Below are 27,728 nucleotides of genomic sequence, written 5' to 3'. Positions count from 1 at the left end.
TATAATTTTTAATTTAATTAAATAACAAATACATTTTGATACTATTATTTGTTTGATTAACATATACACTACATACAGTATTTACACATTTGTTCAATTGATATCTTCACATTTACAGAAATCTAAATTTATATATGTATATATATTTATATAGATCCTTAAACATCAGAAAAATATAAACTACTAATCAAAGGGAGAACTAGAGAATTTAACAATATTTGAGAACAACTTTACATCACTAAAGTAATTGTAAAACCCTTTGTTTTTCCCACAAATAATTGCTTTAGATAATTTTTGATTATTTGGACACAAAACGTAAGATAAATGAAGTTTTTCTACTTATATTTTTAAATTATTTCCATAATTCAGACTGGTGTTATAACACCTGTATCACTGTCTATGGGATCACTGGTATGTCTCCTACTTCCAGTAGAAGAAAGAGCTCTGACTATCTTAGGGTTGTATAATTTTGGATCTGACACCATCCTGACGAAGAAACTTCTCTTGTATTTTAAGCTGTGACGTTTCTTGCGTTCTAGAAGGAAAACTTCGTCTACAGATTCTTCGTCTTTGTTCTCTTTATCTTCTTCTTCTTCTTCCTCTTCTTCTTCCTCCTCCTCTTCCTCTTCCTAAAATGAAAATTTAATTATGTTTGAATACATCCAGTATTTCAAAATTACGTCAAAATCTAAAGAACATTCAAAATAAAATGAGGTTGATAGTACTTTTGCAAGTAAGTTTAGCATTACTTTACTCTTTTTAGAATATTTAATGATTGAACTCCACTTTAACACAAAGTACTTATATATTCTGCTTCTGAACTCCTCGCTAATGCCACTTATTCTTGCAAACTGTCGTAAAGCGAAACTCGTATTTCCCATAAGTTGTGTTATAAATTGAAATTAGATTTCTATAAATGCAGTTTTAACATGATACTATATAGAGTTATAATTAAAATTTTCACTAATCATGAAAGTGAGGGATTCATTTGAAGTATATTTAAGGATAATTTTAAAAAATAACGCTGAAAATTCACTCTTTATAAATTACGTGAAACAACATTCAAAATGCACACACTATTGCATAAGCTATGTAAATTAAAGCTCAAATTTAGGACTTTAGTGTATAAATTATACAAGCCAACCATCAATAAAAGAAATCAGAATATGCAAAATTCTAATTGGTTAGTGTAAGAGAAGGGAACCCGCGACTTTCAATAACTTTCTAATTGTTTTGATTGAAATTATGGAAACTATTACAAATTAAGTTTTTCTATTATTAGATCAAATTTTCTTAAAAGTAAAAAATAGAAAATATTACTCTATTCTTCTCTTTATTGCTGTCCATTTTCATGATTTCGAGCAGATCGGAAGTGAATTGCGTGATGACTTTCCATGCGTAAGTGATGTCGTCATCCGTTGGATGCTGAGCGCACACGCAAAATCGGATGAAGTATCTTTCGTTTAATGATGCCGGAACCATATGCAATTTACCCGATGCGTTAATGGAGGAGAGGAGCTTTTGATTCAAATTATTGGATCCCTGAAACACCGTACGTTGATATATTAAATTATTAAATTTCTTAATAATGAAAGTATAAGTAGTATAATTGAAACACTGCACAAATATATCCGTAGAAGTGTGTGGTAAGTGTGAGTAATTACAAATCGCGTGATTTTCATTATTAATCCTTACGTCAACTTTGAATCTTACTGACTGATATTACTCCCCTCAATTAAAATACGTAAGGACATTTTTATAGCTCTTCCATTAATCAAATATTTATATTTTTAGTAATTAAAATTATTAAGTGTACAGAAATATCTTTTTTAACATAAAAATTCGTTTCCTAAAATTGAAGATCAATAAAAATAATACAAATAAACACAATTTTAACAGGTATTAATACAAATAAGGTGTTCATTGAAGAAACTAAGATCGAGAGATGGAAAACGTATTTAGTCGTATATGGGGTCCGAACCCACGACTGCAGGTAAATTTTATGAATGGGTTCGTATCTAGACTGTAAACCCAGGTTCTATGGTAATTTTATAAAACAATTTTATAATTGAAAAACATGCTTCTGTTTTCTATAGGAATTTTTTGATAGTTTGGTATGATATTTTTGGTGCTTTTATGGTACTTTAGTATTTTTGGCATTTTTACAAAGTACCAAAGAGGGTGAAGCATATTTTATACTTTAGAAAATAAAGAATAAGACATAAGAATGAAAGAACTTCAAAATATTCTAAAATATACAAAATGTTAGTGATGTGGCACCAGAACGAATGTCTTAGCAAGATATATTTGGTATGTTTACAGTAAAATGTACGCAATGTGGATAAATTAATATGATTTTATTTGATACTTTTACTTTTTGGAATCATGTTACATTGCGTGTAAGAAAGATTTTCACCTCAAAATATTTATAGTAATATTGCAGTTTTGCTGTTCTTTTTTAATAAAAGATCAGCAAAATGCTTTATTGATCACTTCCAACCCCTTGCAGTCGGTGGAGGGGTGAAGCTAGCCACTCGAATAACTATTTCGCATATTTTAATTGACCTTTGACTTCTGTAGAATTACGTAATGTAGCATTGTACACAGGCTTAATCTAGTATCGGTATAATCATCTACACCATTTGAACTGAACGTTGACCTTCTTGGTATTGTATAATTTAGCGTTTAAACTGTACTTAGTAATAAATTCTAGCGTGTTCAATTACGAATTTTTTTAAACGAATTTTTTATATTATAATCGACAAGAGTTTGCTGTTGAATACTTTAATTACTATAATATAATTGCTAGGTGACTAATGTAAATATACCATTAATGATATGTTCAATTCCTAGATGCATTCGTGAATGATTTATTTCGTAATATTTAGCATTGTGGATGAAAACAGATCGTATAATTTAAACTCTTTCGTTTAAAATTTAAATAATAAAATATTTTAAAACATTTGTTTATGGAAAATTTGAAAACAATTTACAGTTCTAAAAACATTTTTTTAGAATCTTTCCCACGAAGAAGTGCTAAATTGAATGGCTTTTACTAGCTGCTATTCTTTTTTTTGCGTGTTTTTTAGCATAAAAATTGAGTTTTATGATGAATTATTTATAGATAAAACGAACTTTTAGACAAATTCTGAAGTTTAATAAATAAATTCGATGACGAAATAACATAAAACAGCGAGAATTTATGAAAAACCGATATTTTACATGTAAAAACTTTGAGTAATTTATTATAAGAAAGTCATTCAAAGTTTTCTTGTAATAACTATAAAATTTTGATAGATTTTAGATAATAAACTACTTATTAAACTTAATTTACTAAAGATTTGCTTACCTTTAAGCGAAAGCAAACTAAACCCAGTTGCACTTGATTGACGACTTCAAACCTGTCATCCTTCTTCACCAGATTTTCAAATTTCTTCGCCAGTCTTACGTGCTTTATCGGCACCAAATATGTTTTTATTACAGAACTCAACTATAGAAGGGGTTGGAAACTAAAAACTTACCTCTCTTATATACTTCTGCAACCCTTCTAGTCCATACTTACGAATTACAAACCACAGTTTCAACGAGCGAAATCTTCTACTCAATGGTATCCCCCAGTGCTATGAATATTTTAAAATTATTTTATAAACTAATTTCTAAAAGACACAAAGTAAAACTTACCCTATAATCTATAGCCTTTTCTAAAAAGAAAAAATAATAATAATTTGTAATGAGCAGTTCGTACTGTAATTTCGTAAAGTCAATAAGAACTTTCTAACCTGAGTAACTGTGTTGCAAGTACAGAGGATCGACAACCAGAGCCTGAGTTAACTTGAAACGATCCTTTACCCTAGTAAATTAACTCGTTAAACAGTAAAATACAGTGAGGAAACGAAGGGAATTCACTGTTACTCACCACATAGTGGAACAATCGAAATTGACCAACATCCATTTATTGGGATTCATATTGAAGGACATGGCATACTGGCAAAAATATAATGGTCTTAATCATGACAGTTTAAACAATGCAAAGTGATGGGAAATATAGTGACGTCGATGAATAGAGTCGGGGGTATGCGTTACCTTAGCAACGGGCGAAATGAAATGACATAACTCTCACCTCGATGCCGGTCATCAGATGCTGGAATTCGGGACATATGAAGGAACTTCCTGCGTAAGCAGCATCCACGTGAAGCCAAACTCCTTCTTTCTGGCACACGGGACCCAATTCGTAAAGGGGATCGAAAGAACAACAGGAAGTAGTTCCTAAAGTGGCTGCTACCTAAATGTTTAAAAATATTTTACAAATTCTCTTTAAAAAGCTAATAAATCATCTCAAAATTTAATAATTTTTTAATGAAATTGGCCGATAAATATAAAACAATAGTTCTCGTGCAATAAAGTGAGAAAGAAATGCGAAGTTTTATAATTATCGGACTGTAAGAGAATCGTATTGTTAGGGAAACAGTCACAGAATTATCTATCCATGCTGACGTAAGGATTCGTATTTCACTCAGTAAATTAATGAAAGTACCTTTTCTGGACATAATTTAACTTCTCAATTCAGGAACCCGTGGATCTTCAAGTCCAAAATATACGATTTAAAGTTACAGAAGATTTGCATTAGTATAGATAGTGTCAATTGCATAAATCTAGAATTACAATGAGTTATGAGAAATGGCTTTCCTAATTGTTTGTTTGTTGTGATAGGCTATCTGCAAAAGGATAATGCCTCCCGGGAAGACTTTCTATGAGAAACTGAGAAACTGACTCCTATTTAGCTGTAGACACGTGAAGAAAATCCGGAAAACTCCATGTAACCCGCTGCAAACCCGCAGTCAACTACCGGCGTTAAGTGATTTTATCCATTCAGAAACTAATGAGAATAGTTTCCTAATTGAAAACTACCCTCTTGTTTAGTATTTATTGTTGTTGTGAAAATCAATATTTTCGCATTTTTGGAAAAAGCCTTCTGTGAGTTTATCTATTATAAAGCATTTCCCTCGATTTTGCACAAGAACTTCCAAATTTCTTTGCCAAAAAATCAAAGAAACTTACGAAAAAGGGAATTAATCCCATCGCCCGATCCTCCTAAAATAAAAACATAAATAATGAAGCATGATTGAATGTATGTTTGCATTTTTTTCTACTTAAATCAACCTGTATACAGTACCTCCATGGCTTTAGCAAGGGTAGCACCTCTCAATTGGAATTTATCATCCGTGTCTAAGATTCGCAATTTGACAAAACCAATCATGGCTGCCTTCTCCACGCAGGAATGTGCCTAAATGCAAAGAACTCATATTACTCTAGAGAATAGAAGTACGGGATACCTTTAGCGAAAATGGTATAGAAATTTTAAATTTTACTTCCTTCGAGCAGTATGCCATCAGTTTAGAAAGAAGAACGCCTTCTTCAACAAAAGGGTGTTGCTGTTTCAAAGTTCGAATTGTCGAGTGACGAGCAGCTAACAACGATACTAAGACGCATTCGCTGGCCGATCCCTTTATAAATATTAACAAATATTATAATATTTTACTTTATTTTATGTTAAATTATATCAGAAACCCACTTGTATCACGCCTCCACCTTTGCTGTTATCTGATAGACAAAGAAAGTCTTCAGGCAGACCGATCATATTTCCTAAAAATCATTGATAAAAATGATAAAATTGTGCTTAAAAGGCGATAATCTGTATAAGAATGATTTTAAAAAATACTCACCTAACCAATCCAACATAATAGTTTCCAATTCAGTGCAGGCAGGACTGGCAGCCTGAAAAAAACAATAGTCAGTTACTTGTACTGTACATGAGGAATAGAGGGTTCTTACTCTCTTTCCAAACACAGTTAAAAGATTATTTAAGAAAATCTCCTGAATGTACACATCAAAAGACGGTTCTTATCTAAAATATGTATACAAAATAACGGTTCTTACCCAAGAAAACCCCACGCATCCAATGGCATCAGACAGCATATCTGCCAGAATCGAAGGATAGCTATTGCCAGCAGGGAAATAGGCATGGAAACGAGGATGTTGCCAATGCGTAACCTGTTAATCGTAAAATAAATGAGCGTTAAACCTGTTGCATCAATTAATTTGCATATTGTAAGCGCGAGTAATATCTTACATATATCTTTTGCTGTAAATTCTATGAATTAATTGTGCAGAACTAACCGTGTTTTAAAATGTATATGCCTACGCTCTAAAAGTGCGGTGCCACAGTAAATTCTAGATTGTATGAAAACGATTTTTGGAAATTTTTTAGCATCCCAGACAGAAAACTAAACTTCAAAATATCTAAAAACGACACTAAGACGGATACGGTATGTAAATATGGAAAAACAGAATTTTATCAAATGATAAGTTAAAGCACGTTGAAACATGCCAATGTCATAGAATCTATTTTAATTTTTTACGAGGTTTATATCTGGAATCTCCTACGTAAAATATCCCGTGAAACTTGTCTGGAATTTCCTAAAGAACCCTTATTTCAAATTTTCCGAGGAGCTTTCTGAAATTTTTTATGAAATCAATATTCGGAATTTCCTATTGAATCTATTTAGAATTTTCTATAGGTATACGTCTGGAATCTCGTACTGTGTCTGGAATGTTCTACGAAGCCCGCCTAGAATTTTCTGTGGAACTTATATCTAGAACTTTTTCAAAGGGACTATGTCAGAACCCGTAAGAAATTTTCCTATATGAAGCTTTCTAGATGCGCCGTATGAGCTTAGAAGGATCTCTACGAATCATTGTAATAAGAAAATATAAAGACAACAATAGAAAGCCCCACAGGAGATCCAAAATTATCAATCTTTAAGCACAACTAATTTGCATAGATAAAAATACAAAATAATTAAATTTTTCCAACTCAAAATTTACATATTCTTCTTTAAAAAAAAATCTAAAAAAGTAATGAAATGTTTCTAAAAAGAAATAAATTTTTAGATAGAAAAAAGAGTAGTAAAAACATTCCCGTCATACTTACACCCGGCATGATATATCTTTCCACATCTTTCATGATAGTTTCCCACTTCTCCCCTTTGGTAGGGGGAATGTAGGGGATCAGATGTCGTAAATATCCCGGTTCGATGTTGGGGGTGACTCGTCTCTGCGAAATACTTTCCAGATAATCGGAAATGTAGTCCACCATCTCTCGACCCCTCTTTCTGAATTCCGCCGTGTCCATCTGAAAAAATAAATAAAAAAATAAATAAAAAAAAGCTCGTTTACCGGGTAAGTGTGGGGAGTCGAAAATTGCATTATTTGTCCAACACTCGACAAATGACTTGGATGGAAATGTAGTGTCTGCGGTTGTCAGTTGCTCGTCAGGTGCCCCATTGTCCAACATCCTTTTCGATTTCGTCCCTTTCTAAACCAAATTCCGGCTTCGGAATCCGATTCTAAAGTAATTATCTTCAAATTTTGATTATATTTATTGTTGAAATTTAAAAAAAAAAAAATTATCTAAAAAATGTATTAAGTTGCGGGGTGTTTTTAGAATTATCACTTCTTTCTGGTACTGTGAAGCTATCGATGTTTAATTATGTTAGAGAGGTTTTCGTTTCTGGTTTTAAAATAATTCTTTTAAGTTTTATTGTAGGAATTATAGTTATAATTAAATAATTATCTGTAGATTTAGGGTTGTGGTTCTGTAAAAACGTAAGTAGCTCAATTGCAAATGAATATAATGGGCTGAATGATCGCTAAAAAAATCAACGTAATCTTAGGCATAATCGATAGAAATAAACGTAATATTTAGGAATACTTATTAAAAATGAGCATAATCTAAAGAAAAACTAATAAAAAATGACTATAATGCTAGGAATATTTAATAAAAACGAACATAATCTTTAAAAATAGCTATCGAAATAAGTGTAACGTTATAAAACTACGTGTTGCTTTAAGTGAAAACGGTTCAAGGAATATTTGATAATAATGAGCATATTTTAACGAATAATTATTAAAAGTGAATATAATTCTATCAATAACAACGGTTGTTTAATAAAAAATGCACAAAGTCCTTCAAATAAACTTCAAAAACACAAATAATCCTCTACGTAATTAAATCCTTTGTGTTTTCTAATTAAAAATTGAAAAATTCGCTGATAAAGTAAAAAAATAATAATAATAATTGATGCATTAACATATTCACCAATAAAATCCAATCATAGCGAATAATTCTAAAGAAAAAAAATACACATTTCTACGCTTTAACATCATTTAAAAAATCCTTCTGAATAACGTCAACTTTTATAAATTTAAAGACTTTTTTTACAATAATTTTCCATTTTCTTAATATAATTTACGCATAAATTAACAAAGAAATTAAGCAAATTACAAGAGCAACATCTTAAAAAAAAGCCTTTACATAATCTTAAATTATCATGAAATTAAATTCTGAAAAAGAACGATGCCATTTTGATTTATCATTTTATTAATTATACGACGAGTCGAACCCATTAGGAAGCCCTTTATCCTAATTAATCTCCCCCTCGGTACTTAAAACACTAGAATATTTAATTTTCGCCCCCAAATTAATTAATACCCTTGTATTTTACTTATTTACAAGCTGTAATTTGGATAGAACTAGTCAACAGGTTACATAAAAAAAAAAAAAAAAGAAGTGAGTGAAGACTTCCAATGGGGGTGGACATTATAATATTCGAATTAAGAAGCTAATACGGTGCCATTTTGGAAGTAGAGTGACATCTCTTTTGTCATATCGTGATGGAGAACCAATAGAATTCCGTAACCATGACAACGCGCGTAATTAAAAGCGTGACGTCCATTTTCTATTAACGGGAAGAAATACCACGTCACACGCTTCCCCCTTTTATATCCGGGTCTTTTATAAAGTGCTGGAATGCTATTTCATACTTGAACAGGCTCCTCTTTATTTATTTACTTATATATATATATTCCCTTACTTTCTCTTTCCATCTCGTTTAAATAATAAATTTTCTTCACTGAATTATATTATCGTTACGTAAACATACACCTGTATGTTTAATATTAGTAATTAATAAGGTTATTAAGAGTACAGTGGAGTGTTTTGGGTGTTCTTCTTCGTTTTGTTTTGTTTATATTCAATTACAGAATCCAAAAAAACGCGTAATGGTGTTGATCACTTGTTATATTTTTTTTTAATTATCCCCATTTATTAGTATTATTTTCGAAAAAATTATGCGTTTTTCGGATGTTCTGCCAAGTCATTTCGATGATATTAAGTAATAAAATCATAAAGAAAACTCGAATTAATGATAATTCCTTCGATTTATTGATACTATTTTCGAAAAAATCGAGCGTTATTTAATGTTTCTCCCAGTCGATTTTGATAATATTTAATTATCAAAATTCTAAAAAAAAATTTGAATTTTTTAAAAATTATGCNATTGATAGTATTTTCGAAAAAATCGAGCGTTATTTAATGTTTCTCCCAGTCGATTTTGATAATATTTAATTATCAAAATTCTAAAAAAAAATTTGAATTTTTTAAAAATTATGCCGAATTTTTGTTAATTTTTTGAATTATTTACGAAAAATGTACATTTTTTCAGCACTTACCACAGCGAAAAATCAAGTGCTATCGAAATCCAGTTATAAAATTTTAAAATCTTGATTTTTTTAGTTATTTCTGAAAATTAAACGATTTATCTTCATTATTTTTTGAAAAAGAATCAAATCTATTTGTTAAAATGGTATTTATACAAGTCTTCTTAGATTAATTTCATGGAATATTAAAGGAAATCGGTTATCTTTCGAAATATTTCCTTCTTTTTCTTTGTGTCAAACATAGGATATGTTGAAAAAGTAATTTTTAAAAACTATTATTACATAAATCTTTAGTATTTAGTTTTTTAGAATGTCCTATTTTTAAATGTCGCAACTTGCGAAGCTTTAATGAAGCGTTATTTAGATTTATACATCATTTTATTAATTGTCTCCATAAAACTTTTAAGTTATTTTGAATTTAAATTNTGTAAAAACGTAAGTAGCTCAATTGCAAATGAATATAATGGGCTGAATGATCGCTAAAAAAATCAACGTAATCTTAGGCATAATCGATAGAAATAAACGTAATATTTAGGAATACTTATTAAAAATGAGCATAATGTAAAGAAAAACTAATAAAAAATGACTATAATGCTAGGAATATTTAATAAAAACGAACATAATCTTTAAAAATAGCTATCGAAATAAGTGTAACGTTATAAAACTACGTGTTGCTTTAAGTGAAAACGGTTCAAGGAATATTTGATAATAATGAGCATATTTTAACGAATAATTATTAAAAGTGAATATAATTCTATCAATAACAACGGTTGTTTAATAAAAAATGCACAAAGTCCTTCAAATAAACTTCAAAAACACAAATAATCCTCTACGTAATTAAATCCTTTGTGTTTTCTAATTAAAAATTGAAAAATTCGCTGATAAAGTAAAAAAATAATAATAATAATTGATGCATTAACATATTCACCAATAAAATCCAATCATAGCGAATAATTCTAAAGAAAAAAAATACACATTTCTACGCTTTAACATCATTTAAAAAATCCTTCTGAATAACGTCAACTTTTATAAATTTAAAGACTTTTTTTACAATAATTTTCCATTTTCTTAATATAATTTACGCATAAATTAACAAAGAAATTAAGCAAATTACAAGAGCAACATCTTAAAAAAAAGCCTTTACATAATCTTAAATTATCATGAAATTAAATTCTGAAAAAGAACGATGCCATTTTGATTTATCATTTTATTAATTATACGACGAGTCGAACCCATTAGGAAGCCCTTTATCCTAATTAATCTCCCCCTCGGTACTTAAAACACTAGAATATTTAATTTTCGCCCCCAAATTAATTAATACCCTTGTATTTTACTTATTTACAAGCTGTAATTTGGATAGAACTAGTCAACAGGTTACATAAAAAAAAAAAAAAAAGAAGTGAGTGAAGACTTCCAATGGGGGTGGACATTATAATATTCGAATTAAGAAGCTAATACGGTGCCATTTTGGAAGTAGAGTGACATCTCTTTTGTCATATCGTGATGGAGAACCAATAGAATTCCGTAACCATGACAACGCGCGTAATTAAAAGCGTGACGTCCATTTTCTATTAACGGGAAGAAATACCACGTCACACGCTCCCCCCTTTTATATCCGGGTCTTTTATAAAGTGCTGGAATGCTATTTCATACTTGAACAGGCTCCTCTTTATTTATTTACTTATATATATATATTCCCTTACTTTCTCTTTCCATCTCGTTTAAATAATAAATTTTCTTCACTGAATTATATTATCGTTACGTAAACATACACCTGTATGTTTAATATTAGTAATTAATAAGGTTATTAAGAGTACAGTGGAGTGTTTTGGGTGTTCTTCTTCGTTTTGTTTTGTTTATATTCAATTACAGAATCCAAAAAAACGCGTAATGGTGTTGATCACTTGTTATATTTTTTTTTAATTATCCCCATTTATTAGTATTATTTTCGAAAAAATTATGCGTTTTTCGGATGTTCTGCCAAGTCATTTCGATGATATTAAGTAATAAAATCATAAAGAAAACTCGAATTAATGATAATTCCTTCGATTTATTGATAGTATTTTCGAAAAAATCGAGCGTTATTTAATGTTTCTCCCAGTCGATTTTGATAATATTTAATTATCAAAATTCTAAAAAAAAAATTTGAATTTTTTAAAAATTATGCCGAATTTTTGTTAATTTTTTGAATTATTTACGAAAAATGTACATTTTTTCAGCACTTACCACAGCGAAAAATCAAGTGCTATCGAAATCCAGTTATAAAATTTTAAAATCTTGATTTTTTTAGTTATTTCTTAAAATTAAACGATTTATCTTCATTATTTTTTTAAAAAGAATCAAATCTATTTGTTAAAATGGTATTTATACAAGTCTTCTTAGATTAATTTCATGGAATATTAAAGGAAATCGGTTATCTTTCGAAATATTTCCTTCTTTTTCTTTGTGTCAAACATAGGATATGTTGAAAAAGTAATTTTTAAAAACTATTATTACATAAATCTTTAGTATTTAGTTTTTTAGAATGTCCTATTTTTAAATGTCGCAACTTGCGAAGCTTTAATGAAGCGTTATTTAGATTTATACATCATTTTATTAATTGTCTCCATAAAACTTTTAAGTTATTTTGAATTTAAATTTAATAAACTTAAATTATTTTTGATTTAGATATAAAAATTACGTTTATTTTCGGTTAAAATTTTAAATATTTTCGATATTTTTTTATTACAAATCTAGAAAAATGCATGCTATTTTCTATTATAAACTTTATAAATTTACATTATTTTTCGTTCAATTCGGAAAAATTTGTCTTTTTATTATTATTTATTTATTAAATTTTTAAATATTTAAGTTATTTTTGAATAAATTTTAAAAAAAAAGCCTGATTTTCGGCTGAAAACTCACACAAATTTAAAAAATTTTCGATTATAAACATAGAAAATTGCAAGAAATATGTGATAATTATTATCATAAACCTCCAGTAGAATCTAATTAAGAAAACATTATAATTACATTTAATTATAATTATGAGATTTAACAAGTTTCCTTGAGAAAAATTGAAATATTTTGTTTAAAAAACGAATTAAAATTTGGCCAAAATATTGATATTCATATTAAAAAATTCCAAAATGTCATAATTCATCTCCATCTTCTTTAATAAATAAAGTGAAGTAGAGTTTAGTAAAAGTTAAAGTTGCGACTTTAGAATTGAATAAACACGAACAGGAACTGAAGAAAGCGTAGAACAGAAGTTATTTATTAAAAGAGGATGAGGAAAAAACACTTGAACTCACCTCGTCTTGTAAGAGAATTCCAAGATGAAGACAGATATCAATGTTATCCGCTCTCTTTATATATGAATTTTGCTGTGATCGTCAGCATCGTCATCGTCTTCTGATTGGTAGGAACGGCTCTATCACTATGACACTGCATCCTCTCGAATTTCATACTGATTTCATAAACGAATAAATCTCCCTTTCTGTCACGTTTCCATTTAACAATTAATTATTCATCTTACTAAACGAGTAATTAACAGTTCTTGAGTTAATTCAGCTTCCCATAAAGATTGACTTCTTATTTTGACCTATGACCCCCTATTCCGTTTATTGCGATTTACGAATAATTGATCCCCGATTTAACGTTTAAAAACCTCTTGATCCGATTTGCCTCTTCGACCGAATCATGATTTTTAAACGATCATTTTAAAATCAATTAAACTGTGATTTGTAAATAATTGACTACCAGTCGACCCCCCATAACACTGTTGATTATTCCGTTTTATATGAATTCCATGTTGTACGAGTCACTTAGATTTTACAAATACGTGAGCTGTTCATAGCCCGGCACATGTATTTGTAAAATCTAAGTGACTCATACAACATGGAATTCACATAAAACGGAATAATCAACAGTTTTATAGGGGGGTCGACTGTACTTGGATTTCTTTTTTAAATCCGTTGAACTGAGATTTATAAACGATAAATCTAATTTTTAGTAATGGGTCGTAATTGACACGTGACAAAAATTGTATGATTTACTTCTTTATTATAACAAATTTAATTACAAATTAATTTATTATAATTTGTATTTTTTTGAAACTTGCCAAATGTTTAATCATTTCATCAAATCAAAGGTCGAGCAATTGCTTTTTTTTTTAAACTTTTATTTTTTTATTATTTTTACTCCGTTCTTTTTTAATGCTTTACGCTTTTTTAAATGTTTAATTATTATATTTGACAAGAACCAAATGCAATTTTATAATTAATAATTAATTCATTTTATAATTATAATTATTCTTAAAATATTGCTGTGGAGAAGGGAGCCGAAAGAATCCCTAGCTCTTTCGAAAATTAAAGTTTTTCTGTTTTAAATATTTTAAAAAAACTCCTTTATTTACTTAAAATAAACTATTTAATATCTTTAAAACTGTTTAAATAACTATTGTATTCAATTTATTATAATATTCTCAAAATTTATAGAGTTATTATTGAGTTTGACAATGCATTGCCAAAGTATTAGGAAATATATAATAAAAAATTTCAATAAACAATAGTTAATAGTTCCTTTATAATGAAACGTTCTTTCGAGACTTTTAGGATTTTTTTTCTACAAACTTTGCTTTTTTTACAGTCTTTTTAGACTTAAAATATAAGAAAAAAGAAAATACGAAAAATAAAGACTGTAAGGACTAAAAACTAAAGACTGTAGGAAGGAAAACAAAGCATAAAGACTATAGGAAAGGAAAACATAAATAAAAAACATGGTAAACTTGAGCTTTCTATTTTTATGGGTCTTTTGGAATTTTGTTATTTAGTTGTATTGGCTCTGTTTGTATTAAATAACGAAACATATTTAAATATACTATATACTTTTAACGATATACTTTCACTTTTAATATACAGGTATTCCCTGTACAACACGGTTTCGCTCTAACACGGTTGGAAAATTGGGGAAATTCCCCGTACAACACGGTTCGAGAATTTGGGAAATCTTCCGTACAAAATTTCGCAATTTTTAAGTGCAAACTCCTTTATTCGATATTTATTTATTCAAGTAAGCATGCACGTTATCTCAAATTTTCTCACAGATTTTAGAATATTGAAATTTTCTATTTGTTTTGACCTTTCGTCAGGTTTGCTTTAATGAAAACTGGTAGTACAATTTTCTCTTCCTCGTCCTTACTTTCTTATCAACAGGATATCGTTGTCGTTGCTTTCAAACTTTAGCCTTTTAAGACTGTCATTGTGTTTTGTTTTTATACATTAATTAATACGTATTTAGTAAAGTTTAATTAAACACTTTTAGTGTTATTAAATATTTTTAACCATAGGTAAGTAATCATTAGTAAAAATTACGAATGAAATACGGCGGTATCTCGAACAATTCTGTATTCCAACACAAATTCGTTTGTTTCGTATAGCACGGATTCGCATAACACGACACTTTTTCGGAACGTATCTACTGTTATACAAGGGCTATCTGTACTTTATACTTTTAACAATATACTTTCACGCTTAATAATGTCTACTTTATACTGTTAGCAAGGTACTGATTGTACTTAGAATATTAAATTATGAAATAATGATAGAGTGTGTTGAAAAAATATTATTTAATTTTTAAAATTATCGAAATTTAATTGAAATTTGATTAAAATAGCATTATTATTAATTGCATAATAGCATAATAAATAAATTACTCCTTCTTTCTGGCACACGGGACCCAATTCGTAAAGGGGATCGAAAGAACAACAGGAAGTAGTTCCTAAAGTGGCTGCTACCTAAATGTTTAAAAATATTTTACAAATTCTCTTTAAAAAGCTAATAAATCATCTCAAAATTTAATAATTTTTTAATGAAATTGGCCAATAAATATAAAACAATAGTTCTCGTGCAATAAAGTGAGAAAGAAATGCGAAGTTTTATAATTATCGGACTGTAAGAGAATCGTATTGCTAGGGAAACAGTCACAGAATTATCTATCCATGCTGACGTAAGGATTCNAATAATGATAGAGTGTGTTGAAAAAATATTATTTAATTTTTAAAATTATCGAAATTTAATTGAAATTTGATTAAAATAGCATTATTATTAATTGCATAATAGCATAATAAATAAATTAATTTATATTAATTGATTTTAATTTAACGACGTTGTTAAATTATTAAATGTTTTAGAAAAAGAAGATAATTTGATTTATTCGTTTAAAAGAAGAATAATAATAAATATTATTTTAGGTTAGAAAATTAAATATGTTTAAAAATTTTAATGGATATTAAATTTTAGGCTAATTCTAAAATAAAAGTTTTAAATGTAGAAAATTACTATAGATGATTTTTAATTGTTGCAAATTGCAACTGAAGAATGAATGAAGAGCCATAAAAACACTAAAGTTGTATTTGGCTCCTATCAAATTTTATAATTAAGAATTTAAAAAGGAACAAATTACAAAAAAAAACTAACTTTATTTGCTATTTGAGCGCGATTACAATGAAATTACATTTTGTTATATTAAATAAAACCACTAAAAATTACCAAAATCAAAATAAATAAAAAATATTTTGACTGCAATTTGAGAAAATCGACCTTTATTATTTGACCTAAATAAATTTAATACTGTATTACTTCGAATTTATGAACCACAATTTTTTTTATGTTTCCAAACCATAAATACAAATACTCTCATATTAGAAAACTAAACGGCCAAAATTCTCAGAAATTTTCAAAAAAAAAAAAAAAAAAAAAATTATGTAAATTTATGTAAAATACAAAAATGTTATGTTCCCACTGAAAGAATTACTAATTTTGAGTCATACATATCGATTTTCTTTAGATATAATTTAGTAACAGAAGAGCAAGGTGGAGGAAACAAGTTGAAAAGCTTTCAGAATCTTCAAGAGTCCATATGTACCCGTCTTATGTGGATTCTTCTTTACAGCAAAGTAATTTCATTCGGATTTTCTTATTTATTCGTGAAATTTTAATAATCTTTAATGAATCATATTTCAGGTAATTGTATCTGGTCCGGTTCTATGGCCAATCCTCCGGCATCTAATGGTTTCACGCAATTGAATTTCTCTACATTTAAGATGGAACCGTACACCAAAGACTTAAATATTCAGGTTAGTTCGGTTACAGAATATTTTAACATTGTCGGATTTGTTGGACCACACTATAAAGAATTAAATATAGTTCTTAAATTGAAGTCTTCTTTGTCGCATTTGCCTAATGACAATCTTGTAACGAATTTTATTAATTATATTGATTTAGATTCATCTGCGCGTATACCGAAAAACAGAAGTACAGTAGTACCTTTNTATAAAGAATTAAATATAGTTCTTAAATTGAAGTCTTCTTTGTCGCATTTGCCTAATAACAATCTTGTAACGAATTTTATTAATTATATTCTATTTTAAATATATAATTAATCTAAATATATTCTTTTAAACTATATTTACTTTCAATTAGCATTAATTAAAAAATATATTTGCGAAATGTTTTCATCTAAAAACACAGTTTTTTAAAAACTCATTTTGATTGTGTTTATAAAGGAAATAATTTTGAAATCGGTTATTTCCTATTTCCTAAAAATAATAATTAATTTAGAATTTCTGTTTGATTTGTAGGAAGGAAATGAGTTTTTGATATTTTTTATAAGTATAGTTTTTAATATTTAAGCTTATTTATATGTATTTTTAAGTTAATAATGTTCATCACGAAACTTCTAAATTGAAAATAAAGTTCTGTACTTTTATAGTTAGTGGCTATAAAATTTTCGATTCCATAAACTGAAGGAGGGATGAAAATATCCATGCGCCATCTGTTGATTGTCATTACGTAATATATAAAAACAGAGATATTGCAGATTAATTAACTACGTTTATTTAATTCCATTAAATTAATTAAAAAACAGAATTTAAATAAGTAATTTAATTATTTAGATTTCCCAGAAAAAGAATAATCAATTTATGCATCGAAATATTTCTTTTAATCGTCTAAAAGTTTTCTTAAGTGTAAAAAATATCAACAAACAGGTCTAGAAACATCTAAAATCACTTATTATACTTGCCTAATATCATCTAAAACCTTTTAATGATCAAAAAATAATCATTACATAGGTATATACAAGTAAAAAGGTCTAAAAATGCTTATTATACCTGTATAAAACATCTAAAATTACGTTTCAAGTACTTTCATCATTTAAGAACTTGCATTAAAGGTTTGCACAATGAGTACTTTCTTGTCCTAATTTTTTCCCAATTCTTGTAATTTTATTTTAATTAATCTTCAAACATATCGCCATTTTACCATATTTAATCTTAATTTTATTTGATATTGAGAATGGAATAGCTTCAGAAATGAAGATGCGTACATTAGAAATTTACATATTCCATTGCGTAGATTTCTGTTGCAGACTGTTATAAAGTGTAAAACGGTTAATCAGCCAATTAGATGGTTCGTTACCCGATTTTAATAATCTCTTGATTCGTCCATTAGTCGAGGAGTGAAGACTTTTCAGTCAAGTCTACCTTAATTAATAGTGGTTTGCTTTTGAAGAAGTCCGACCGGTCAAAAGTCAAAGACACCGACAGGTAGTAAATACATAGAGCTTCACAATGGAAGAGAACTAGAGCAGACATGCGGGAACTATAGAACCCCGCAGTTCGACATGTGTCCCCCCGAATCGTGCATCTGTTGGACAAGAATGAGCTTTGTGAATACCCCGAGATTCCGCCCCCACATCTTTCATCTGCCTGTCTTTATTCAATGATTCCGACTCGACACTAAAGCCAATGCTTCTTTGAAAAACCTTACAAAACAGCACTTGGCTATTTCTGTTGTTGCCTTTAACCGTGGACCACCTAAGGAGAACACCTACGTGATCATTAATGCAAATTGCTACTTCGCTCTGGATGCGGAATTCGGGCTTTTTTAAATGTATTTTTAGTGTAAAAGAAGGGATAGATAAATGTGTTATTCCGATGGATCCTTCTGGTGCGAAGTTAATGACAATATAAATGTGGATTGTCTCCTGCTGTTCTTTATTGATTTTACTATCTCACCTCTCGTTTGACCTTACTCTTCATTAGCGAGTGACAAATTGAGAAGTAGACACCTCTAAGAGTTCTTCTTGAAGATATCAGCAACACCCTGTTTTCCTGTTTTAATGGCATCCTACCTTTACACATTTTTATATCTCTAAAGACATCTTTCCTTTACACGTTCTAATAGAATCATACCTTTTTATTCTCTTTATACATCTAATTATATCTGTCGTTACATACCTAGTAGCATTATATCTCTACACATCTATGATATACATCTGTATACACTACTAAATTCACATATCTAGTGGTATCACATCTTTACTTATTCTACCTTTACATATCTAGTGATGTCATGCGGCTACGTAGCCGTAATGTTCTGTCTACACATCTAGTAGTATCATGCCTTTACATATTTAGGATCCTACTTTGACATCCTAACTGGCATCACATACATATCTAATGGTATCATATGCTTACTTATAATATCTAACAAAATCTTACCTTTTACACAATTTATGCTGCTGTAAACGTTCGTTTTCTGAGGAGGGTCGGAGTGAACATATCAGCAGAAAATCGTTCATTAGTGAATTTTTAGTGTCACGGGTGACGTTCTGCTTCAATCGGGATACATAAATCAATGTGTAAAGTCATCCTTCTATAATAAACCTGTCAAGTAAAGGCCACACGGAATTCTCGAGAATTGTTTTATGGTCGAGCATGGAAGAGTGGCATTGCTAGTGGCCATTAACTTTCCATTGTCACGACTCGGCTACTGTTCAAGACCAACCCTTCCTCATCATTATTATTGTTCTTTTACTGTAATTTACTGTCTATTCTTGTGTTGAATACATTATTTTAAGATTTATAATTTATTTTCTTGAAAGTTTAAGTTAATAATATTAATGACAAATAAGAGAACAATATATCATAAAAGATTTTTCACAATTTTAACGTATGCAAATATATTTACATTAACTATAACAAATTTAACAAGGTATGTATGCGATAGGTAACATAAAACTATAGTGGTTTATGTAAGTTTATAGTGACTTAAGGTAACTTTTTTACAATTGTTCTGTTCACAAGGTACAGACTATATTCAAAATTCCGTATTTATCATGTAAATGTGGAACCCTATATTTATATAAGTAGGGATATTTTTATATCCATACTTATGTATTCAACATACATAAACTGATAGTATAGAAGTGTGGATGGTAATGTAAGTGAATTTAACTCTACACCTTTAAATATAATTCAGAGTTTTATATAAACTATGTAATTATGAACTTGAAAGTCTGTAAACTTTCATGACTATAGCGTATAAAATTGCAGTTTCATATTTGTTATATACCTAAGTAATCGCAAGGAACACTGAATATATTCTACATTCTTAGAAATATGGGACCCTAAATATATTTTATATCATAAAAGATTGATCATAGACAGTTACAAATTTGATAGATATGGAATTATGAGTAGAATATATTCTATAGCTTTGTACTCGTAATATAGAATCATAGAGTTCACCTGCAAATAAAATAAAATTGTAAAACCAGAATAAAAAACAAAATATAGATGAAAATTATAAGACTGAATTTAGTACATTAGTATTGGATTACATTATAAGATTCTACTTTATCTTCAAAATACTCTCTATTTATAAGGGAGAAAACCCTATAGTTCATAGAAAGGATTTCAAATACAGATCCTAAGGATAGTAAAATATTTTATACGCATAGGAAATATCTAGAACATAACTTTTTTTAGATCTATATTTAAAATTTCGTTTTATTTTCTTTTTTGCATTAAAGTTAGAAATGATGCTCTACAAATTAGCACAAAAAAGTACACAAAACAGAGATTAAGTCGAAATTAGGTGCCAAAAAGAATATACTTTTTTACTTTTCTGTTGGTTTAAAGATTTAATTAAGGAATGGTGGCTATCAGGGTAGAGATAACATTTTGCGATTTACTTCAATGATCCCACCAACTAGAAATAATTGAGTTCCAGTAGCAATCCCAGTCCTTGACTTAGCTCGGGGCACAGACAATCTGTCAATGCTCTGCAGGACCTCTGGCCCCGTTGACTTCACACCTGCATCAGTTACACCCTGGGCGCATCCGACCCGGGTAAGTCACAAATACTGTTTCATTAGTGTCTACCTTGGACACGTGCACCATACAGTGACTTTTTTAAAGGAGAAACACGAGTAATTTGTGTTTGAAAAGCAGATCCCTATAATTTTAGACTCGTTTAGATGGCCATTTTCTACGTAAGTGGACCAAAATTACTAACAAATAGAACGCTTCTCTATTGCTCTCCGGTAAAATAATATAGAAACTGCAAAAATTTTTTAAACTTTCTAATAAATTTCTTAAGGTTTTCAGCTTTTAAAAACATTAAAATTATCAAAAATATCCTCAAAATTGTCAGAGAAACGGAGAGAAGGATGTTCGGAGATTGATGCGACTTCTCCTGTATCCAATTGACACTGTGTCTTTCCTCTTCGACCAATCGTTTGCGGGGTTACAAAGAGGGATGGCCAATTAAATCGCTTTGCTCCTTAGTAAAGGCGTGGTCGAAAGAGTACTGTTACTTATTGAAACACGAGTTCTTCCTTCTGATCAACGAAATAACGACTTAAATATGGAGACAGTCGGATCGTATTTGACTAATTATACCTTTCAAGGTGAGTATTTTCGTGAACTTTAACCTTTAATTGAACAAGTCATGTACTGTACAGTACGACTATAAATTTCTGTAAAATGTAATAGAATATCTAAATAGTTTTTACTTGGATTTATACTTAGACCTGGAAAAATTATAGTTTTGAAGATCTATGTTTAGATTTTCCAGATACTTAAATGTTTTGTGGAAGATGTGAAAATAAGTTTGAACGGTCTAAAGACGTATCTGGAATGTGCAAAGATAAGTCTGAAATATCTAAAAGCAGGTTCAGAAGATCTAAATGTGGTGTGAGAAATCTAAAAATAGCTCTATGAGATCTAATAGCAGATCTGGAAGGTATAAAGTAAGTCCAAAAGATCTAAGAGTAAAGAGAGTTTAAAGATACAAGAAAGTGCAAGGAAGAGCTGGAATATCTAAATTCAAGTTCGTGAGATCTAAAGATTAATCTAGAAAACTTTAAATGCAGATTTGAAAATCTAAAGATAGCTCAAAAAATCTACATATTGAAATAGAGGAAGTATACCGATTCTAAAGATAACTTTTTCAGTTCTAAAGTATATCAGAATGATATAAAGTTGGATCTAGAAAATCTAAATGAAGTTCTGGAAGACTAATTGCAGATGTAGAAGATCTAACTATAAGTTTTCTAAAATATAATTAGATGTGAAGAAAGAAAAATCTCTAAAATAGCTTCTAAAATATATTTAGAACTTTAATTTGAAACATTTATTTCCTGGAATTTACAGAAAAAATCCAGAATAAAATTTTTTACACCTGTTAACTTATTATTTTTCGAATTTATATTTAGAGTTGAAGATCTAAAGACGTGTCTAGAAAAGATATATAAATTACTTTAAACATTGTTTAGGTCAGGGTCGACTTAACCAGTTGGGAGGAGTTTTTATAAACGGTCGACCCCTCCCTAGTCACATCAGATTGAAAATTGTGCAAATGGCATCTGCAGGTATACGTCCTTGCGTCATTAGTCGCCAGTTGAGGGTGTCACACGGGTGCGTTTCCAAAATTCTCAACAGATACCAGGTAAGTATCGATTGCACCGTCAACATTTTTCCTTCACCTCTTGATCACGTGATAGTTTTCTATATTCAGGAAACAGGTAGCATCAGACCGGGTATGATAGGAGGTAGCAAACCCAAGGTCACCACTCCAGCTATAGAAAGGACCATCGGACAGTACATTCGTGAAAATCCTAATCATTATACCTGGGAAATTAGGCAACGTTTGATATCTGTGAGTAGATAATCGATTATTTGATCTTAATTTATTTAAATTATTAATTGTTTAATTTTTAAGGATGGAATCTGCGATAAAAATAATGTTCCGAGTATCAGTTCCATAAGTAGATTATTAAGAAACAATAGAATAAAGGATAAGAAAGCGGATCATAGCATCCACGGTATCTTGAATGGTAAGAATCGACTTTTACATTAATTAAGCTGTTAAAAATGAATATTTTAAATCAGTTGAATAAAAATAAATGCATAAAATGTTATTTGTGTTCAAATTTAACAGATTTCATTTCATAGATATTATTTTTTAATTTATTAGTAACAGGCAATAATTAATCTTACATAAAATAATCAAGCATGAGTAATGATTTATTTTTTGAGGAATAAATCATCTAGGAAATTATCATCATCTTTGTCTGTTATACTATTATACTGTATATGATAAAATACAAACACAAATGATGCTGAATTTTAAATTCTGTCTTCACTTTCAATTCTATAAATTGCTCTTTATCTTTCCGTAAGTATGGCCTAATTATTAATCATTTAGCATCTTCGAATCTGTCTTTCATCACCAATAATATTAACAGAAACGATGCTAAACGCTCTCAACACAGTAAGATCAGTAACTTATTGTTAAAATCAGCAATATCAGTATCTTTGAAAATAGTATTTACTATTTTCAAATGCACTAATACCTTTGAAAATAGTATTTACTATTTTCAAAGGTATTAGTGCATTTATTAGTATTACATTTACTAGAAAATATACTGTACTAATAACAGTTTACATTCACTAGTTTAATTTACCTAGTAGTGTAATTAACTTTCTAGTTTATTTTTGTAAATATATTTTATATATATTAAAATAAGATAAATTTTATCTAGTTTTAGTAAGAAAATGTATAAGATTTTAAATATTAATGCTTGTAAATTTATTATCCTTTTAATGAAAAAAGATGTTTCTTGCGTATTCTCTTATTTTACATACGAATTCAATGTATAAAATATAATTTGCTTTATTTTTTAAAGAAAATATTTTAAAATATAATTAGATCGTATATTTTTTATAGTATAATATTTAAAATTAAGAAAAAATCCAGCAAGGAGTTGCTTAACTTTCCAGCAACATTTGGTAGCGCTAACTGTTACAATATTTTATTAAAAAGAACTTTTTGTATTTTTAATTATAATAAAATAACCCATCCCTACTCACAAAAACTTAATTTTGTGAGTAGGGATGGGTTTTATAAAAAAAAAAATTGTAAATGCTAATAACGAGTAAAATCGTCATTACGTTCGATTCTACTGGAAATACACACGACCTCCTTTATCTCCCCACCCCTCAATTTTCAACCACCAAAGTAGCATCAATCTCCTAATAAACAAACCTCCCTGTAAAATTTCAGAAAATTTCGGCAAAAAGCACAGGAGTTATTAAGCTTCAAACAGGGTAAACAAAATCGTGCCCCTCCCTCACGCTCATACTAACATCAATACATACAGAAAAACCCCCGAATTTTTTGTATTTCTCGACGTTTCAAGGTCTCCGAGTCCAAAAATGTAAAAATCTTTGCGGTCATTTTCTGACCGATCGCCATACTTTTCCCCTGTTATCTATAGCAGCCGGAAAAGTAAAAATTACGTAAAGTTCCATTTATTCCCTTTGTCTTCTTTTTAAGAAACGAAATGTCTCATTATTTGTTTAAGTTTGACATTCCATTTCAAATGAATTTTTTAATAAAATATTTTTAAATATTTGGCAGAGGGCCGTCAATTCATAAATTTTGATTTGATTACATTTCCAATGCGTATAATGTTTGAAAGTAGATTTCCATTCTTCGTATATTCGACTAGTCAAAACAATGAGGAAACCAGAGATGTGTATAAAACCGCTTACGACGAACGATTCTGAATGTCATTATTGCATTAAAGTAAAGTAAAATATAAAGTAATATCTGAAAAAATCTGCCCTCGAACCGAATTGTTGACAAATTTTTATTTATTGCACTTGCTGCAACATGTTGAGCAACAATAAGCACCAGAGCGAATGACTTTTTTAGGGTATTGTGCTGACTTTAGTGCGATGTATAAACTCCGGAACGGCTACACATCTGTGTGACAAGGAATCGATGAGGTGTTAGGGAATCCTTTGTCACTCTTTAATGAGACCAGCCACGTGCTCCCCTAATTGTTTTGATCAGTGTGGTAATATATATCATTACAGTCAGAGCCGGATTTAAACTTCCTTTAGAAGTTCAATCGTTCTACTAAATAGTAATAAGTTTAAACATAGGATGTTTTAAGCTTTAATCTCGTAGAGGAGAGCTCTAGGCTATAGTTCGTTTAGTTTATGTATAAATCCTGTTTATAGCTTTACAATATAGAGTATAGATACTGGTTTATAGGCTACATAGTATGCCTGTATATAATACTTTCTTAACACATTAATATTCTTGATATATGTATAGTACAGTACATATATCACATTTTTTTAAGTAGCTGCTCTAAAAATAATTTAAAGTATAAAATTGATGAAAATAATTAATTATTAGCCCACTGTTAATAATTTATTAACGTGGGGCCAAGTTAAGATTTGACTATGTTTTTGATAGTAAAAATATACTGATACTTCACTAAATTACTGTCAAAGTAGTCTATTAAAATTACTTATAGCCTAGTAATTAACTAGTAAAGTCTAAGAAACTACTAGTAGGCCTATTAGTAGTTAAGTATTAGACTATTTGACAGTAAATTAAAGATAATAGTCAAATGTTTAATTAACACTAGAAACTACTAACTGGTAGTAGAATTAGTAGTTTAGTAATTAACTCTTATTGTACAATACTTAATTATTTGTCTGTTAGTAATCTAGTTTACTATCAAAACATATATAAATAACTTAAATGTAGTAAATACTAAAAAAGGAACAAAATCATCAAAAAATTTCTATTTATTAAGATGTTTACATGTTTTTACACTAAACATTTGAAAAAAAGGTCCTACAAATTAAAAAAATATATATATTTATTAATTTCTTTTATTTTTAATATTTTAATGTCTTAATATTCCTAATATTTTTTAATGTTGTCTTTTATTTTGCTAAAAAATTTTAATGATAGATTTTATTAGATATAAACTTCGAAAAACCAAAAAAAGAATTCTAAAAAAACAAAAATAATTTGAAAGAAAGATTTTGGACTTTCAATATGAAAAATGTTTTTTTTTTTTTTTAAATGAAGGATGTGTTCGTTTATGTCATTTTGACGTAATTTTTAGAGTCACCTGTCTTAAAGTGAAATAATGACATGAAAGAAAACAATTCGAACTAAAGCAATACACTGAAAAAAAGCAGATTTAATTGTCTTTGCGTGTTTTTATATTTTTTAGACAAATACAGTGATTCTGATTGTGAATCGGAACCGGGAATAGAACTGAAAAGGAAACAACGCCGAAGTAGAACAATTTTTACTTCAGAACAACTTGAATCACTAGAATCTGTTTTTTGCAAAAGTCAATATCCGGATATTTACTTAAGAGAAGAGATTGCACGTAACACGAAACTATCGGAAGCCAGAATACAGGTGATTTTCACAGAAATTTTCATAAAATACAGAATTTTAATGATCCTGTGAGAGAATTGCTAATTTTGAGTCATACATATTGATTTTCTTAGGTATGGTTCAGTAACAGAAGAGCAAGGTGGAGGAAACAAGTTGAAAAGCTTTCAGAATCTTCAAGAGTCCATATGTACCCGTCTTATGTGGATTCTTCTTTACAGCAAAGTAACTAATTTCACTCGGATTTTCTTATTTATTCGTGAAATTTTAATAATCTTTAATGAATCATATTTCAGGTAATTGTATCTGGTCCGGTTCTATGGCCAATCCTCCGGCATCTAATGGTTTCACGCAATTGAATTTCTCTACATTTCAGATGGAACCGTACACCAAAGACTTAAACACTCAGGTTAGTTCGGTTACAGAATATTTTAACATTGTCGGATATGTTGCTAGTGTGTAAATTGTTTAGATAAATGTGGATGGAACCACTCCGCACACCGGGTGTTTACCACCTACCGAATATCCTTACCCTATACCACCCATTGTGTCCAACGAATCCCTGACATTGCATGATGTGTCCAACTGGAATCACACCCATTACTCGTCAACTAGAGAAAATTACAGGTAATCTATCCCTGTTTTTGTTAACGTCACTGTATTTTGTAACTGTAAAATAAAATTTTACGTTTTTGTTATTACTCTGTATCATTTAACTGTCTTTCTATTTTCAGTTACATTATTACTAATGGCAACGGCACTATGTCAGAGGTCAAAGGATCTCATTCTTGGACAGGACAAACGTTAACAGGTAAACATTTTAAATATTTAATTAAATAATATAATTTTTAAAGTTTACAAAATTTTATTTTACCCTTTGTAGCCACTCAAATAGATAAAAATTTAGAGATGTCGTGTATGGCACTCGACCATCTTCGTCAGAAATCCAGGCAACACGTTGCTGCACTTGGCATTTATTAACCTGATGCAAGGTTTTATTATTCCCCGTTTTAATCTACGCAAATTATTTGTATGAGATTGAAACTTCTATTTAACATTATCTCAGGATTTAGCCCACCATTTAATGCTTTCTCCGCAACTTAAAAGCCCAAATTAATAGCTTCTCTTAGGGTTTATTTAAGGAAACTGATATCAAGTATGTAAAAGTATATCTGATTTGACTTGAAAAAATATTAAGGAATCATAAAAAAATCTAATTTAATTTATCATTTTCCAATGACAAAAAGACAAAAATATACAAAAAAGATAACAAGTGTCGGGAATCTTTATAACGACAAGGCGTTTTGGAAACGTTAAATCGGAGCATAATTGTTCCTCGATTTAACGTTTCAAGTGACGTTTTTAGGGGTGAAAATGGAATCACTGGCTCCATCTGTTGTTAATTCTGCAAAATTCACGAATGTTTCCAAAGCAGAAATTTTCTAATAGAATCAGAAATATGCAATTTTTATGAAATAATTTTAAAAAATTCAATTTTATCTCGCAAAGTTTAAGAAGATTTAACTTAATTTTCATGAAATTTTAATTGAAATTTTCTTACAAATTTGTGAAATTTGAACATTATTTTAATAAATATGATAGTACTTTATTGTGATAAATGAAGAA

General features: G+C 29.1%; 2 protein-coding genes across 5 annotated transcripts; one reads left to right on the top strand and one right to left on the bottom strand.

The window, feature by feature from the left end:
* On the bottom strand, positions 1 to 7,192 carry LOC111621558 (tyrosine decarboxylase-like). The gene is made up of 15 exons (XM_023363730.1): positions 6,992 to 7,192; positions 5,938 to 6,051; positions 5,724 to 5,775; positions 5,573 to 5,643; positions 5,370 to 5,504; positions 5,174 to 5,284; positions 5,059 to 5,091; positions 4,121 to 4,282; positions 3,917 to 3,984; positions 3,780 to 3,850; positions 3,682 to 3,701; positions 3,522 to 3,620; positions 3,350 to 3,451; positions 1,321 to 1,542; positions 1 to 629 (listed from the first exon to the last, which is right to left on the bottom strand). Exons 1-15 carry the CDS (start codon positions 7,190 to 7,192, stop codon positions 366 to 368), a joined length of 1,725 nt encoding a protein of 574 aa, XP_023219498.1. The 3' UTR covers positions 1 to 365.
* LOC111621559 (protein gooseberry-neuro-like) lies at positions 1,494 to 27,573 on the top strand. Of its 4 annotated transcripts, none has more exons than XM_023363732.1 (12): positions 1,494 to 1,552; positions 16,387 to 16,495; positions 16,563 to 16,675; positions 22,162 to 22,334; positions 22,404 to 22,544; positions 22,608 to 22,722; positions 25,933 to 26,126; positions 26,219 to 26,327; positions 26,399 to 26,511; positions 26,575 to 26,729; positions 26,837 to 26,913; positions 26,986 to 27,573. In XM_023363732.1, the coding sequence occupies exons 4-12, from the start codon at positions 22,245 to 22,247 to the stop codon at positions 27,081 to 27,083; spliced, it is 1,092 nt and encodes a 363-aa protein (XP_023219500.1). In that variant the 5' UTR covers positions 1,494 to 1,552; positions 16,387 to 16,495; positions 16,563 to 16,675; positions 22,162 to 22,244; the 3' UTR covers positions 27,084 to 27,573. The 4 variants fall into 4 exon arrangements, with proteins under 4 accessions (XP_023219500.1, XP_023219501.1, XP_023219499.1 ...); XM_023363733.1 differs by lacking the exon at positions 1,494 to 1,552 and adding an exon at positions 1,933 to 1,993; XM_023363731.1 differs by lacking the exons at positions 1,494 to 1,552; positions 16,387 to 16,495; positions 16,563 to 16,675 and adding an exon at positions 21,155 to 21,294.
* Positions 27,574 to 27,728: the final 155 nt, after the last annotated feature.

The sequence above is a fragment of the Centruroides sculpturatus genome, unplaced genomic scaffold (genome assembly GCF_000671375.1).
Source record: "Centruroides sculpturatus isolate CEXI.00-Female unplaced genomic scaffold, Cexi_2.0 scaffold299, whole genome shotgun sequence".
NCBI classification, from domain to species: Eukaryota; Metazoa; Arthropoda; class Arachnida; order Scorpiones; family Buthidae; genus Centruroides; species Centruroides sculpturatus.
Note: the sequence above shows the minus strand (reverse complement) of the source record. Positions and strands in the feature narration are given on the sequence as shown.

Coding starts and splice junctions, on each gene's coding strand:
- LOC111621559 (XM_023363731.1), top strand. CDS start 21,252: ATGGAGACAGTCGGATCGTATTTGACTAATTATACCTTTCAAG. Junction 22,723..25,932: donor CATCCACGGTATCTTGAATG/GTAAGAATCGAC, acceptor TATATTTTTTAG/ACAAATACAGTGATTCTGAT. Junction 26,730..26,836: donor TCAACTAGAGAAAATTACAG/GTAATCTATCCC, acceptor TTCTATTTTCAG/TTACATTATTACTAATGGCA.
- LOC111621558 (XM_023363730.1), bottom strand. CDS start 7,192: ATGGACACGGCGGAATTCAGAAAGAGGGGTCGAGAGATGGTGGACTAC. Junction 5,505..5,572: donor AAGGTGGAGGCGTGATACAA/GTGGGTTTCTGA, acceptor ATATTTATAAAG/GGATCGGCCAGCGAATGCGT. Junction 3,702..3,779: donor CTTGCAACACAGTTACTCAG/GTTAGAAAGTTC, acceptor TTTTCTTTTTAG/AAAAGGCTATAGATTATAGG.